The following is a 13439-nucleotide window of genomic DNA, read 5'->3' on the forward strand; positions in this document are numbered from 1 at the left end:
AGGGCTTTTAAAAGAATGATTCAAACACATACACACATGATGGGGTTCACCTTTTCCCAGAATCCATTGCCTTCCTGGAGATGATGAAGACATCTTTAGTCATGGCGACTACATTTCATTTAAAAAGTGCTCAGTCTTCACAAAGAACAAAAGACGCAGATAAAGCGATTTCAGTTTTTCAGTGCATGATTTTTTTATTGAAAAACTGAATTTTGCAGTCACTTAACATCCAAATTGTTAATTCCTCCTGAAATAATTGTTACAAGAAATAAACTCCAAACATTTATTTCAGGGGTGGTTCACTCAGTGTCCCTCAAAGACATTAACCCTCTGAGTAGTGCATTTAGAGGAGGGGAAGAGCAGTGACATCATGTTGGCTGGAACAGGCTTGTTTGAAAATATGCATAAAATCAAGTCAAGAAGGACAGCCAATCACAGATTAATATGGCTTCAATGTTAAAAAAAACACAGCAGGCTATACTGTTGTTCAGTTTAGATAATTAATGACTGAGGAGGAAAAGGCATCTGTAATAATGTAAATGGTTAATTAAGGCGTAAGGAGTAGAATCTTCCCTATGGATAAAAGTGCTTAAAATACTGAAAAGTACTAAAGTAAACTCTAAAATCAACTACAGAGGGTTAAGGACAACCTGTATTCACCTTTTATAAAAAATGCCCCCATGTGGAACAGATGAGAACTTCCTCTGACACCTACCATACTAAAAAAACACAATCCCTCCATTATATTGGACTATCTGGATGTTAATTCATTAACATTAAATGCTCTTTTCTTTGGTTATAGCAAAAACAAAAACAAACAAATCAGATGATAAATATATAAAAATATAATACGGTATATTTCTCAAAATCTAAAACATTTAAATGTTTTTAAAACAAATATATTTATATCTCGCTGATTGTTTTAATTTCTGAACCATAAAAAATAGGGATTCCAAAAGTGCCTCCTGCTGTATACTCTGTACCGTTTGTGCAGTGTTTAAGCTCCGACTGAGCAAAATTGAAACAGAACTGCAAAGTGAGAACGTCAATGGCTTGCTATTAGACCTTTGCGTTAGAAATGCCTTAAAGTTCCCAGTCTGTGCAACGAGCTTCAGAATGAGAACAGGAGTGGCTGAAGAGCACGACGTAATCTCAATGCAGAGTTAAGAAGCCAGCTGTTGCTCTGGCTCTTCGCTCGCCTCGGATTCATCCAGGATTTCCCAGCTGGAGGGAGAGCTGCTCATTTGGGTGGGACTCCTGCTGCTCCCCGAACGCGTCAGAAAGCCGAAGCTGCAGCAGGACAGAGAGAGAGAGACACATGCCTCAGGTCAGGACACGCAGTCAGGGATTACAGCTAAATATAGACCAGGATTGGCCAATCATTAGAAGAGTGGAGCTGGTGAGGATCATGTCGCTGTGTCTTTTAGGGGGAATGCGTTTTATTTCTTTACATTCTCACCTTTGCAAAGTCACATTAAAAATACATCAACTTGAACTTTGATCAAATTTTGTCAGACTTTAAAAAGGTTTCCTTTAGCGATATCAGAGTTCATGCTAATCAAAAGATAGATAAGTTCTACAGATGTGAATGCGTTTGCAGCTCACTGTGAAAATTGTGAGATTTTTTTTTGTTTTTGCAGATTATTTCTCACTTACAGGCTTCGAATGCGTGACTCGGCTGGTTTGGTTGGTCCGTCCACCTCTGAGCCGTCCACTTCTGTCTGCCCGTACAGAGAACTCGTCTCTTCCTCGTCACTGAAGACAAAACAAACACCCCACATTCTTCACCACCTAAACACATTTAGTGTTTGTTTTTGCAAAAGAGGGATGAGAGATACCTGATGCTGCAGTCGCTCAGAGGAATCCCCAGCATCTTTGCCTTTATCAGCTTCCTTCGCTTTTTGATCGCCGACCGGACCGCTTCCAGAAGAAAGCCTGGGCACCTCTCCTCATTCAAAATTTCCCTGCAATAAAAAAAAGACAGTTCTGATTTCTGCTTCACATAAATTCAACACCTATGTTCGTTAATGTTTTTTTAAGACCCACCTCTGATAGTAGTTGAGCTCCTCCTGCACCAGGAAGAGGTTGGTTTTCAGCTCGTTCCTCTCAAACAAAATGTCCCGCACCTCTTTCTTTGTGAAGCATGGCTGATCGGGGTCGTTCTTCTCAGTGGTTGGCTGTTGGGTCGACTTTTTTGTCGACTGTACTGTTTGGTGCGGACTGGGCTGATGGGATGAAAGAGACTCAATAAATATATCATAAAATAAGTAATCAAATCCAAAGAAGATAGATGTTAATTTTACCTAGACTCTCTTCCTTCCTCTGCTGTTTTAAAACATGTCTAAGAAAGTTTTTAGAAGTTTAATCTTTTTTCTTGTTTAAAATTATTTTTCCTAAATCAACAATAACACAAATGTGACGCAGTTACATCAGTGCAACATCACAAAACTGATCAGTCATCAGTTTGGAGAAAGATTATGCTCCAACGTGCCAGATAATTTAAAGCGACAGAGCCAAAAATCAGGACATGCATGATGCAGCATGTGTAATGGGAAAATTCATTAAAGATGACATCATCATAATGACAGCAGCGTTGAACTTATCTGAGAGGTCAGCTGACCCATATTTATGCATGAAAACATCAAATGTTTTACATGCTGGCACATCAGTCCCTGAAAATCGAAGTAAAATAGGTCGTTTCTCTAAATATTTTTTTTAAAGGTGATAAAAACACTGAGTCCTCTATAAGAAATGCAGAAATTGTCACATATATATTAAAATGTGGAGTAGAAAACATAAAACTACTAAGTGAAATTCTCCACAGGAAACAGAGAAATGGTGTCATAGTTTTTTTCAGGAGAAGCCTTTGACTGATAAGTGAAATGCACACAGTAAATGTTTTTGAAACTGCTTAATATTCCATTTTCCTGATTATTAAAAACTGTTTTATTTTTTCCGAAATCAGGGTCAGAATCAGCTTTTTAGCCAATATCATGTGCACAAAAAAGGAATTTGACTTTAGTTTCTACAGTTAAACGCTCAAATTTCAACTTTACTAATAATTTGAAATAAAAGAAGAATTAATTCTTCACAACAAATCTGCATGTATGAAAATAAAACCCATTATATTGATTTTGGGGTTTGGCTCACTCTTTTTAACCAACACACTGATGTTATTCCAACAAAGCTCTCGACATAACACCTAAACTGTCTTTTTTTTACTATAACATATAAAAACTTGAATAATATTACGTAAGAGGACGACATACAGGGCTGTGCCCATTGACGCTATTCAGCTGTGTTTGGAGCCGTTCTATCTCCTTGTTTTTCTCCTTAAGGTCGGTCTCCAAGTCGGCCTTCCTCTCCACGATGCTCGTCAGCTGCGTCTGAAGCACGTTCTGCTTGTGCCGCAGCTCTGCGTTCATTTTCATGAAGCGGTCCAACTGCTCCTGGAGCTGCAGAGACATGAACACACATGCCGGTGTGAAAGGACAACCTGAACAATCGCACAGGTGTTTGCTTTTCTCTCTGAGAACAACCAGTTTTCTAGGAAGGAAGGAAGGAAGGAAGGAAGGAAGGAAGGAAGGAAGGAAGGAAGGAAGGAAGGAAGGAAGGAAGGAAGGAAGGAAGGAAGGAAGGAAGGAAGGAAGGAAGGAAGGAAGGAAGGAAGGAAGGAAGGAAGGAAGGATTTAGGAAACAGAGATGGTGGAACAGAAACAAGTAGAAAAGTAGGACAGTAGGACATTCCCCAAATACTGGAATTAGGGAATAGTGGAATTAAATTGTTCCAGAATAATCCTGAGCTGTGACTGCATGGGGGAAATTTCATAGCTCAGCTATGTAGATGACATTTAAACATAATCCCTGCTTGAAGCACCAGGTTAACCCATAAACCATACAATGTCCAAACAGATGCATTCAGTTTAAAGGACAACTATTTTAAAAACCCTGAGATAAAATCAGCAGAAAACGTCATGAGCTAAACTCCGTAAATTTGACATTTAAGGTTTTTTTTTTTTGTTTTTTCTTATCCTTTATGTTGACTGATTGGGAGCAACAAGTTAAGCATTAACAAACACACCCAGATTTGGCTGCTGTATAAGTCATGTGATGAGTGTGTCCCGACAGACGCAGAGACACATGCAAGCAATCATTTCAGAATATGTATATACACACACAGACACACAGAGATACTGTGTGGGTGAAGACTACGCCTAGACATGCCTGAAATCTGCTACCAGCAACAGATTAATCTTTTTTATAACCATACACATACCCTCCCTCATCCAGTGCCCACATTTTACTAACTAGTCTCATAAAACATTTCTGAATGTATGCTTTTCTAGGAGGGAACCAGACCTTCCTCTAGTGTTTTAAACTGATCTCCATCATTTCTGATGGTGCTTCAAAACTTTTTTTGTTGGACTTTGGCTGCTTTTTCAGGCCTTTCTTGGTCCTTCGATAAAAATCTATCAGCCTGTAATCAGTGAGATCTGAGTCTTACCGCCTCCACCTCTTTGGAGACTGTAGCGATCTCCTGGACCTTAGCCCTCAGCTCATCTCTCTGCTTGTCCACCACCTCCTTCAGCTTCAGCATCACCTGCCGCTCCTGCCTGTGATTACGGTCTAAAAATACAACAAACACATGCGCGTTAGAGGCAGATGAAAACAAAGGTTCAAAAAGGGGCGTCGTTTTCAATTGTTTCTTCTTCCGTTTTTTGCAGCCATTACAAAACAACCTACTTTAAGCCTTAATAATAGAGAAGTTTTTTTTCATTATTATATCATTCTTCCATCTGAACTGTGACATAAGGGAAATATATTTTAGTGAAAAGTTATCAGTCTGCTTTAAAAATTCCCAGTAACCAAAACTAACAAACTCTTTGTCAAAGAGCCTTTTGACGCAAAGCTAATACAAACATACCACAAATAACTCTATTCATCACCATAGTACTGCAGCCTTTCCAAACTGAAACATCTAGGTTGTTGTCTAAAACTGAACACAGAAACATAAAAACAGCACACAGGTAAAAGTTAAAGTAAAATACAGTTTAGTTGGTCATATTTCAATTAACTGACCCTGACTTTAAACATGCTGGGGCTGCATTAAGGTAAGAAACAAAGGTTAGAAAGTCTGAGTTCAAACGGTCTCAGCAGCATGGGTTCCACTTTCTCCTGTCTCACATGGCATAGATCCAAAACATACAGAGACAACCTGCCGCTGACTAATTAAAAACATCTTCACAGCTTATTATAATGCATGTTGGAGACACTCCACCTCAGACCTGCTCAACCAGAATAGAAAACAGGGATGATAGCGGTTTCACTTTTAAATTTAGAAACATCAAACAAAAAAGAAGGGGTAAGGAAATTTAACACCAGCCTATTTCAACAAACATTAAGTTTGATGTTTGATATTAGCTACAGCAGCATAAAACACAGAAGCCTTATTAGTTTTCACTTTCACTCATATAATTAGGTTCCACTTTTGCTTTTCTGCAACAAAGAAAAACAAAAATCCGTACACTGCTTTTGTTGCTTTATGATTAAAGTGTGTTGCAATTAAATAATACTCTTATTTTTATTTAGTTTTCAGGTTAACTGAATTGATATAATACACATCTTTAATCTGATGCTTATAGCCCTCATTACATATTATATCCTCTAAAACTTGTTTTAATGAGCAGTTATGAACTTTTTAGCATGTTTATTATTGCGAGGAGCTTCCAAAAAGGACTGGAAATCTAGCTATATGAAAACTACCTGCACCAAAGAAAGAGCTGTGCTAGTTCATTTAATCAAATACTATATATACCTTTGACAAAGTATGAGAAAAGAGTAAAATCTCAAAATAACAGTAAAACCAGTGGCCTGGATTATTGTTTTGAGCTTCTATGATAAATTAATTCTACAAATAAATGATCAGAGTCTATAATCAATATGGAGCCATAACTATAAGAAGTTAATTTTTTAGATCCTATCTCCTATCCCGTGTGGGCCTCCTCTTTATGTTGACATAGTAAACATATTTTCACAGAGCAGAGTATGTGCTGTGCACACATGGTGTGTTTACCGGTCAGACTGCTTTCAGGATCAGCATACAGGCCTTACAGTTAAACCGCTGTTTTGAATCTGTTCCGTTAACATCTGATAAATTTCCATACGGCTGAGTCTGCTACGCACACCAGCATAACTTAAGATTATGACGAGAACAGAGCAACCACAAGCCCTGGAGGTGGTTCTACTTGGGTGGAGCAAAGCAAAAAGATGCAGAAGAATTTATTTATTCATTTATTTCACAAAAAAAGAGAGTTTAAAGCAGAACTTTAGGAAGACTTTAGGTTGTTAAAGTATTCAAACATACCTTCCTGAGCACTGGAGCCATCCAGCCTGCTCTGGAGCTCCTTCCTGTCCTCCTGCAGCTGCTGCACCTGGACCTGTAGCTCCTCACATCTCCTCTTCCACTCTTCCTCCTTCTGCTGCAGCTCCTGCTCCACAATTAGGAGAAATATAAAATAAAATAAAAAACATGAGTAACTTAATATCCAATGTTTTTCAGCATGTATAGAAGCTGTTAAACATTTAGGGATCAGGAGCTTTCACTGTATGACATCACAGAGGGTGTGCCGTCTTTGTATCATTGCCAAGGCATGTCAAACTGCCAAGTAATCACCACACCTCAGAGCTCTTCCAGTAATGATTTGTTTTTTTTCTTTTGTATGTTTTGTTTAAAGCTCATTAAAATGGGAGCAAGGACAGGCATGCATGGATCAACTTAACGCACTGAAGCATGATACTTTTACGGCTTGTTGGAGCCTAATAAGAATTAGATTAATTTATTTTTTGCTAAATCATTAATGTTAAATCTAGGGTTGTGCGAATGGTAGAGCAATTGTTTATTTGTTTATGTATTGGTTTTGCTCTGATCTTCCTCCTTGTCAGTCCGCCTCCTGCTGAGATTAACAAGTAGAAGCAGTTGATGGGGTGGATCTGATTGTTTGTTTGAAGGAGTGAGGAGCGTAACAGTTTTTTCACGCACATCACTTAACGTTTATACTTGAATTTTTTGTAAGTCAACTCTGAGAATATTTATGTTATTTTTTATAAGTAAAGAAAACACCCCTTTTTGAGACAAGAAAATTCTCCATGAGTGCATTTTTTTTTAGAGTTGAAAAACCTCCTCGTAAGGCTACTCTGGCAATTTTTGATTTTTTGGGAAACTATTTTGATGCAAGAGTAGCTGTAACACGGCTTCACTATCCTATATCATGTTATAAGACATTGATAGAGTGTGTTTTCTAAATTATTAGACGGCAGCGAAAAATATTCTTGACACAGCTATTTCTACCCTAAAGTGAGAAGTATGAGTGTCTATGTTACACCTGCAACACTATTTCATTAACAAATCATATTATAGCTGACAGAAACATGAAGAATATGTCTCTGATCCAATTTATAATTGGGATTCAATCTCATAATAATGACTTTTAAAGTCATGACTAGATCAGCTTAGTCATAAAGTAGTGCTTTGTGCAAGTGCTATTATCGCAAGTTAATTAATGTGAGATAATGAACTTGTAGTTGTGCGATGATGAATGATAATAAAGAAAGATGGGAAGAACATAATATATAGAACATATATATTGAAGATGGTGCTGCACAGGGGATCAGTGGGTAGCACTGCTCTCTCGCAGCAAGAAGGTTTAGGGTCCGATTCCCGGCCCAGGGTCTTTCTACATGGAGTTTCCATGTTCTCCCTGAGCATGCGTGGGTTCTCTCCGGGTACTCCGGCTTCTTCCCGCAGTCCAAAAAAATTACCGTTAGGTTAACTGGCTTCTCTAAATTCTCCTTAGATGTGAGTGTGTGTGTGAATGGTTGTTTGATCTGACCTGTCCAGGGTGTACCCCACCTCTCGCCCATTGACAGCTGCAGATAGGCACCAGCCCCCCTCGCAACCCCAGCAGGGATAAGCGTGTTAGAAAATGAATAGATATATTGAAAATCACATTATTTTTTGCAAATATGCCTTATAATATTTCAGAGATATGAGTTACTGATTATTAACAACAAGCAACTTTAAATTTCGACTTCCTGTATTACCTGTATTATAACCGCACTAAAATATACATATAATCCATATCCTAACTTTCCTGTATAATCTGTATATAGTTTCTAAATGTATTTATTTTACAGCCTCTTACAATTACTCTCTGTTTATATATACCATTTATAGACAATACATAGTCTCTGTACACATGTAAATAACTACTATATATATATCCTGTGTAGCACTTCTGGATAAATGCAAGCTACATTTTGTTGCTTAGTACTTGTGGCAGTGTGATGACTATTAAGTTAAATTGTATTCTATTCTATTATAGTAACAAACTAAGTAATCTCATTGCTTTCAAATAATATAATTATCACATCATATTAGGGTTGTCAAAAGTATCGATACTCAAAAAAGTATCGATACTGAAAAGTTGTATCCGGATACAATACTCATTTTCAAAAGTATCGATACAGTGCTACCACCAGTGGCACCTAAACAGTCATTCATCTTATGTGCAGAATAGTGGAAAATGCACTTTCTGAACACTGTGTGATTGAATAATTCTGTGCACTTTTCAGTTTCAGACTTTTTTCTGTAACAGGTGCAGCTGCTGAGAATTATTTTTGTTTCTTAACTGGTTTGGCTAGTGTCATTGTTATGTGTGCAAAGCATAGCCAAGGAAGGAACACTTAATTTGAATTTTATAAGTTTTTTATCAAGCTTGCTTAATATTGTGCACAGCATACAACCTCAAAATATTGTTTATTGTATTTATTTATCTATTTATTGTATTTTGTTTATTAATGAAAAAATTTCTGTTGATTTTTGGAGTCTTTGTTTTTATCCTTGTGGTATCGAAAATGACATCGAGTATCGAATATTTTACTTAGTATCGGTATCGAGTTGAAAAGTTTAGTATCGTGACAACCCTACATCATAAACATTTTGAGATACTATTTTGTCATTTATTGAGGACCAATTCTGCCATATCTAAAAATAAATACAGAAATGAATAAATAAATGCTCAAATAATAAATAAGCATTCAATTAATTGCCCCCATAAATACAATAAACAAATAAATGTAGGTAGAAATGAAACTATACAGTGAGACATAAATGTATATCTCTTTTAAATAGCTTCTTTATTTATTTGCCTTTGTAATATTTACCTTATTTATTTACTGTCCGTTATAATCTTCAACTTTATTTATTCATTATTTATTTTCTAAGTATTTATTTATATGCATGATGTAATATTTTTGTCTGTTTTATTCTTCCTTTGTATTTTTTTACCCTCTTTATTTCTTCAACACTATTCATTAAATAAATAAATAATTTATTTAATAAACAGTGTTTATTAAAACTATTTATTAAATAAATTGCTTTGAAGAAATAAAGAGGGTAAAAAAATACAAAGGAAGAATAAAACAGACAAAAATACTATATCATGCACATAAATACATACTTAAAAAAATAAGTAATAAATAAATAAAGTTGAAGATTATAACGGACAATAAATAAATAACTATAACAAAGGCGAATAAATAAGAAAGCTAATTAAAAGAGATATATACATTTATGTCTCACTGTATAATTTAATTTCTGCCTACATTTGTTTATGGTATGCTTATTTATTTATTGAGCATTTATTTATTTCCGTATTTATTTTTAATATGGCGGAGTTGGTCTTCCATAGCCATTATGTTATAGACGGGAAATAATAACGGGGACATACCTTATATACCTTAGTAGCCATGTAATAAATATAACTAACTAAATTATTTAATTTATTTCTTATATAACGGTTTTCCAATGGTTGGACGATGAAGTTATTGAATATTTAACCAACACTAATGGAAACTTTAAAAAAATGGCAAATTAAACATATAACTACTTAAAAATAAAAACAAAAACATATTGTGAACCTACATCCAACTTTGATTTGGTATTTAATTGTGTTGTTATCGTGTAATACACTTTAAATAACCGCTTTATGTTGTAGTAACGTTCAGCAGATGTGGACCATGTCAGCCTGGATTCAGAAGCTGACAGTTGCTCCATATGTTGGCATCAATGTTTACAAAATGGTGGCCGTCTTTAAAGCTCACCCGTAGTTGGTTTTTGTCGCTGCCCTCGTCGCCGTCCTTCCCTCCCCGCTTCCTCTGCTGTTGGAGCTGCAGCTGCTCGAAGGTCTTCAGCAGCTCCTCTTCCTTCAGAGCGCGCGCCTGGTTCGTGGAGGCGAAGCTCTCCAGCAGCTCCAGCACCTTCACTATCTTCGGAACCAGACCCTCCACGCTCTCTTTGCCGTAGCCGTCGATCAGCTTCTCCACCTCGGCTCCGATCAGCTTCGCTATTTCGTACACATCGTTGACGGTTAGCGCGGAAAAAGTCCCGTTAAAGCAGGAGGACTCCTGCGGGACTCTGCTCTTCGTCTCCATGATGTCTCCTCATGCGGCAGCTCGGTTCATGCTTCACCAAAGCCTGCTGGCTTGATGTGAAAGTGAAACTGAGATATAGAAGTTTTAACACACGCCTGCTTTGGTGTTCACTTTTAAGCAAATATACTGAACAAAAGCTACAGACATGCCCGTACCAGCTCTCAGATATCAGACTAAAAACTAGAAGAGGAGCTGCGGTGGGACAGCCTCCTACTCCTCCTCTGCTGACCAATGCAAAGCTCGGATAAATACAAGCACCGACATGCTGCCACCTCCAGCAGAGCGCTGTTTCCTCTATATGTGGGTCTGCTGCAAAATCTGCTGCAAATCCTTAACCCCACACTAGTACTACGGAAGACAATCAGGGCCAAAACAAAAAAAGTTAACTGGTTTTTAAATTTTATTTCAGAATAATATGAGAAAAAAATCAGTAGTCTGACTTTAATCTCAGAATTTGGATTTTTTCTCAGAATTCTGACTTAATTTCAGAATTTAGACTTTTTTTCCCTCAGAATTCTGACCTTAAAACTCAGAATGCTGACTTTTTTCTCAGAATTCTGGTTTTAATCTCAGAATTCTGACTTTTTCTCATAATTCTGACTTTTTTCTCATAATTCTGACTTTTTTCTCAGAATGCTGACTTTAAAGGCACACTATGCAACATTTTTCAGTTAATTAATGTGTTCCATAACGTTTTGGATGATTAAATGAGTCATTTCAGGTTGAACAAAGGTATTCTCGGCCGCCCTGGTGGTCTGTGGGGGAAATACTGCACTTGCAATTGCAGGAGCACCGACCCGCACCCACAGGCTCAGAAGTCTCGTGAGAGTCAGTCTTGCTTTACGGCGAGAACTGCTACACCCCCCAGTTAAAAGCATTCTCGTTGCTAGCACAGTGGCGATCCTTGTGCAGTTATGCTACGTTCACGCAGCAAAAGCAGCAAAATCGTGTCTGCTGCTTCATTTTTGCTGCTTGAACCAGTTAGTTCTGACACGCGGCTGAAGCAGCTTTGCTGCTCTGGCTGTGCGGTGCAAAAGTGTGTCTGACGCGCGTTGGGCGGAGCTTCACTATCCTTTCTCTGCCTTGCAGCTATATTTGCTGTGATCATTTGGAATAAAGTAGTTTTAATATGTGTTTAAATGAGAAAATACACCTGAAAACGTAATCAGTGCCGTCAGTTCATTCAGATTATTATCCTGCCTTCAATATTTTTTCTGTCGGAGCCGCTCAGACCCCCACATACCAGCGGTGCGCCGACAGAAGGAACCCCTTCATCAGCAGCCTCTGGCCAGGTCACCTCCTCGCGGTTCACCGCGGCAGCTGGTAGGTGTTTTTGATCTAAATAATCCAAACTGCATATTCTGCCGGCAGATTTCTGCATTTTAAGTTAATTTAGGCGTCAATAAACTGTTTAAGAGGAGAGATCATAGCCTCTGATCATCAGCGCTGTGTCTCTCTCCCTGCTTCAGCTGCTCAGACGCGCTGGGCCTGCTGCTCAAAACGCGCCGCGGGACCTTTTGCTGCGCCTTGACGCGCGTCAACCATTGACTTTGCATGTAAACTCGCTGCTTCTGTCGCGCCAGCTGCGGTGTGAACGCAGCATTAGTCATTCGTTGCGTTCGCCTGTCTGCTAAGCTCAAAACAACCGCGCCTGGCTTGACGGAGAAACCAGGAGAACAGCTGTGCATATTTACGACAGTGCACTTTTACTTTCGCCCTCTGGGGGGAGCCTCGCTGGAAAATCAACACCGGTTGCATAGTGTACCTTTAAATCTCATAATTCTGACTTTAAATCTCAGAATTCTGACTTTAATCTCAGAATTCTGACTTTAATTTCAGAATTTTTACTTTTTTTTCTCAGAATTCTGACCTTAAATCTCAGAATGCTTACTATTTTTCTCAGAATTCTGGTTTTAATTTCAGAATTCTGACCTATTTCTCAGAATTCTGACCTTTTTCTCAGATTGCTGACTTTAAATCTCAGAATTCTGACTTTAATCTCAGAATGCTGACTTTTTTTTCTCAAAATTCTGACTTTGCTCTCAGAATTCTGAATTTTTTTCTCAGAATTCTGACTTTAATCTCAGAATGCTGACTTTGTTTTCTCAAAATTCTGACTTTGCTCTCAGAATTCTGAATTTTTTTCTCAGAATTTTGACTTTTTTCTCAGAATTCTGACTTAAATCTGAGAATTCTGACTTTTTTTTCTCAGAATTCTGACTTTTTTCTCAGAATTATGACTTTAAATCTTAGAATTCTGACTCTTTTCTCAGAATTCTGTCATTTTTCTCAGAATTATGACTTTAAATCTTAGAATTCTGACTCTTTTCTCAGAATTCTGACTTTAATCTCAGAATTATGATTTTTTTCCCCCCTCAAAATTCTGACTTTAATCCCAGAATTCTGACCTTACCCTCAGAATTTTGGATCTTAACGTAGATGGGAACCATGAAGGAAGAGATGTGGGAGCACTCAGCTTCACTGACAAAGATGTGAGTTGTTTGGGAGGGCCTGTATCACATTGGTGAAAAATGACGAAATTAGGCAACTTTTTACGTGCCCAAGGGGTCCCCAGTGATGCCATTTCATTAATGGAAGAGCAGAAGATCCTTAAAACAAGAGAGCTACAGACGTGGCTATGGCTTGATGCTAACATGTTTGTTAGCTGTCAGAATTCTGAGATTAAAGTCAGAATTCTGACTTTTTTCACAAATTAAACTGAAATAATATTTAAAAATCAGTTAACTTTTTTTTATTTTTTCAGTGGCCCCAATCCTCTTCCGTAAATCCCCTAGAAGTTTATTTTGTTTCAAAACTATTTGTGCTATGTAAGTGTGAATTTGAAGTTGTTGAGAGAGTTACATTCCAAGTTTTGTATTTGTAGAATAAAAACAAATTCACAACTACAATCTTTTTTTTTTAAAGCTGTTCAAATTTTAAGTACAAGT

General features: G+C 37.6%; 1 protein-coding gene across 1 annotated transcript; it reads right to left on the reverse strand.

The window, feature by feature from the left end:
- Window positions 1–168: 168 nt before the first annotated feature.
- On the reverse strand, window positions 169–10638 carry LOC119782844 (Rab interacting lysosomal protein). Its single transcript, XM_038284022.1, has 8 exons — window positions 10162–10638; window positions 6365–6488; window positions 4505–4626; window positions 3270–3455; window positions 2047–2225; window positions 1839–1964; window positions 1657–1755; window positions 169–1290 (listed from the first exon to the last, which is right to left on the reverse strand). The coding sequence occupies exons 1-8, from the start codon at window positions 10489–10491 to the stop codon at window positions 1164–1166; spliced, it is 1293 nt and encodes a 430-aa protein (XP_038139950.1). The 5' UTR covers window positions 10492–10638; the 3' UTR covers window positions 169–1163.
- Between the last annotated feature and the right edge of the window lie 2801 nt (window positions 10639–13439).

This window comes from Cyprinodon tularosa, unplaced genomic scaffold (assembly GCF_016077235.1).
Source record: "Cyprinodon tularosa strain WSP-4 unplaced genomic scaffold, ASM1607723v1 ctg198, whole genome shotgun sequence".
NCBI lineage: Eukaryota > Metazoa > Chordata > Actinopteri > Cyprinodontiformes > Cyprinodontidae > Cyprinodon > Cyprinodon tularosa.

Excerpts from the sequence above, each read along its gene's own strand:
- LOC119782844 (XM_038284022.1), bottom strand. The coding sequence starts at position 10,491 with ATGGAGACGAAGAGCAGAGTCCCGCAGGAGTCCTCCTGCTTTAACGGG. Across the intron at positions 4,627-6,364 it reads TGGCTCCAGTGCTCAGGAAG|ACCGTAATCACAGGCAGGAG; the intron begins GTATGTTTGAAT and ends TTGTATTTTTAG. Across the intron at positions 1,756-1,838 it reads CTGAGCGACTGCAGCATCAG|TGACGAGGAAGAGACGAGTT; the intron begins GTATCTCTCATC and ends TTTTGTCTTCAG.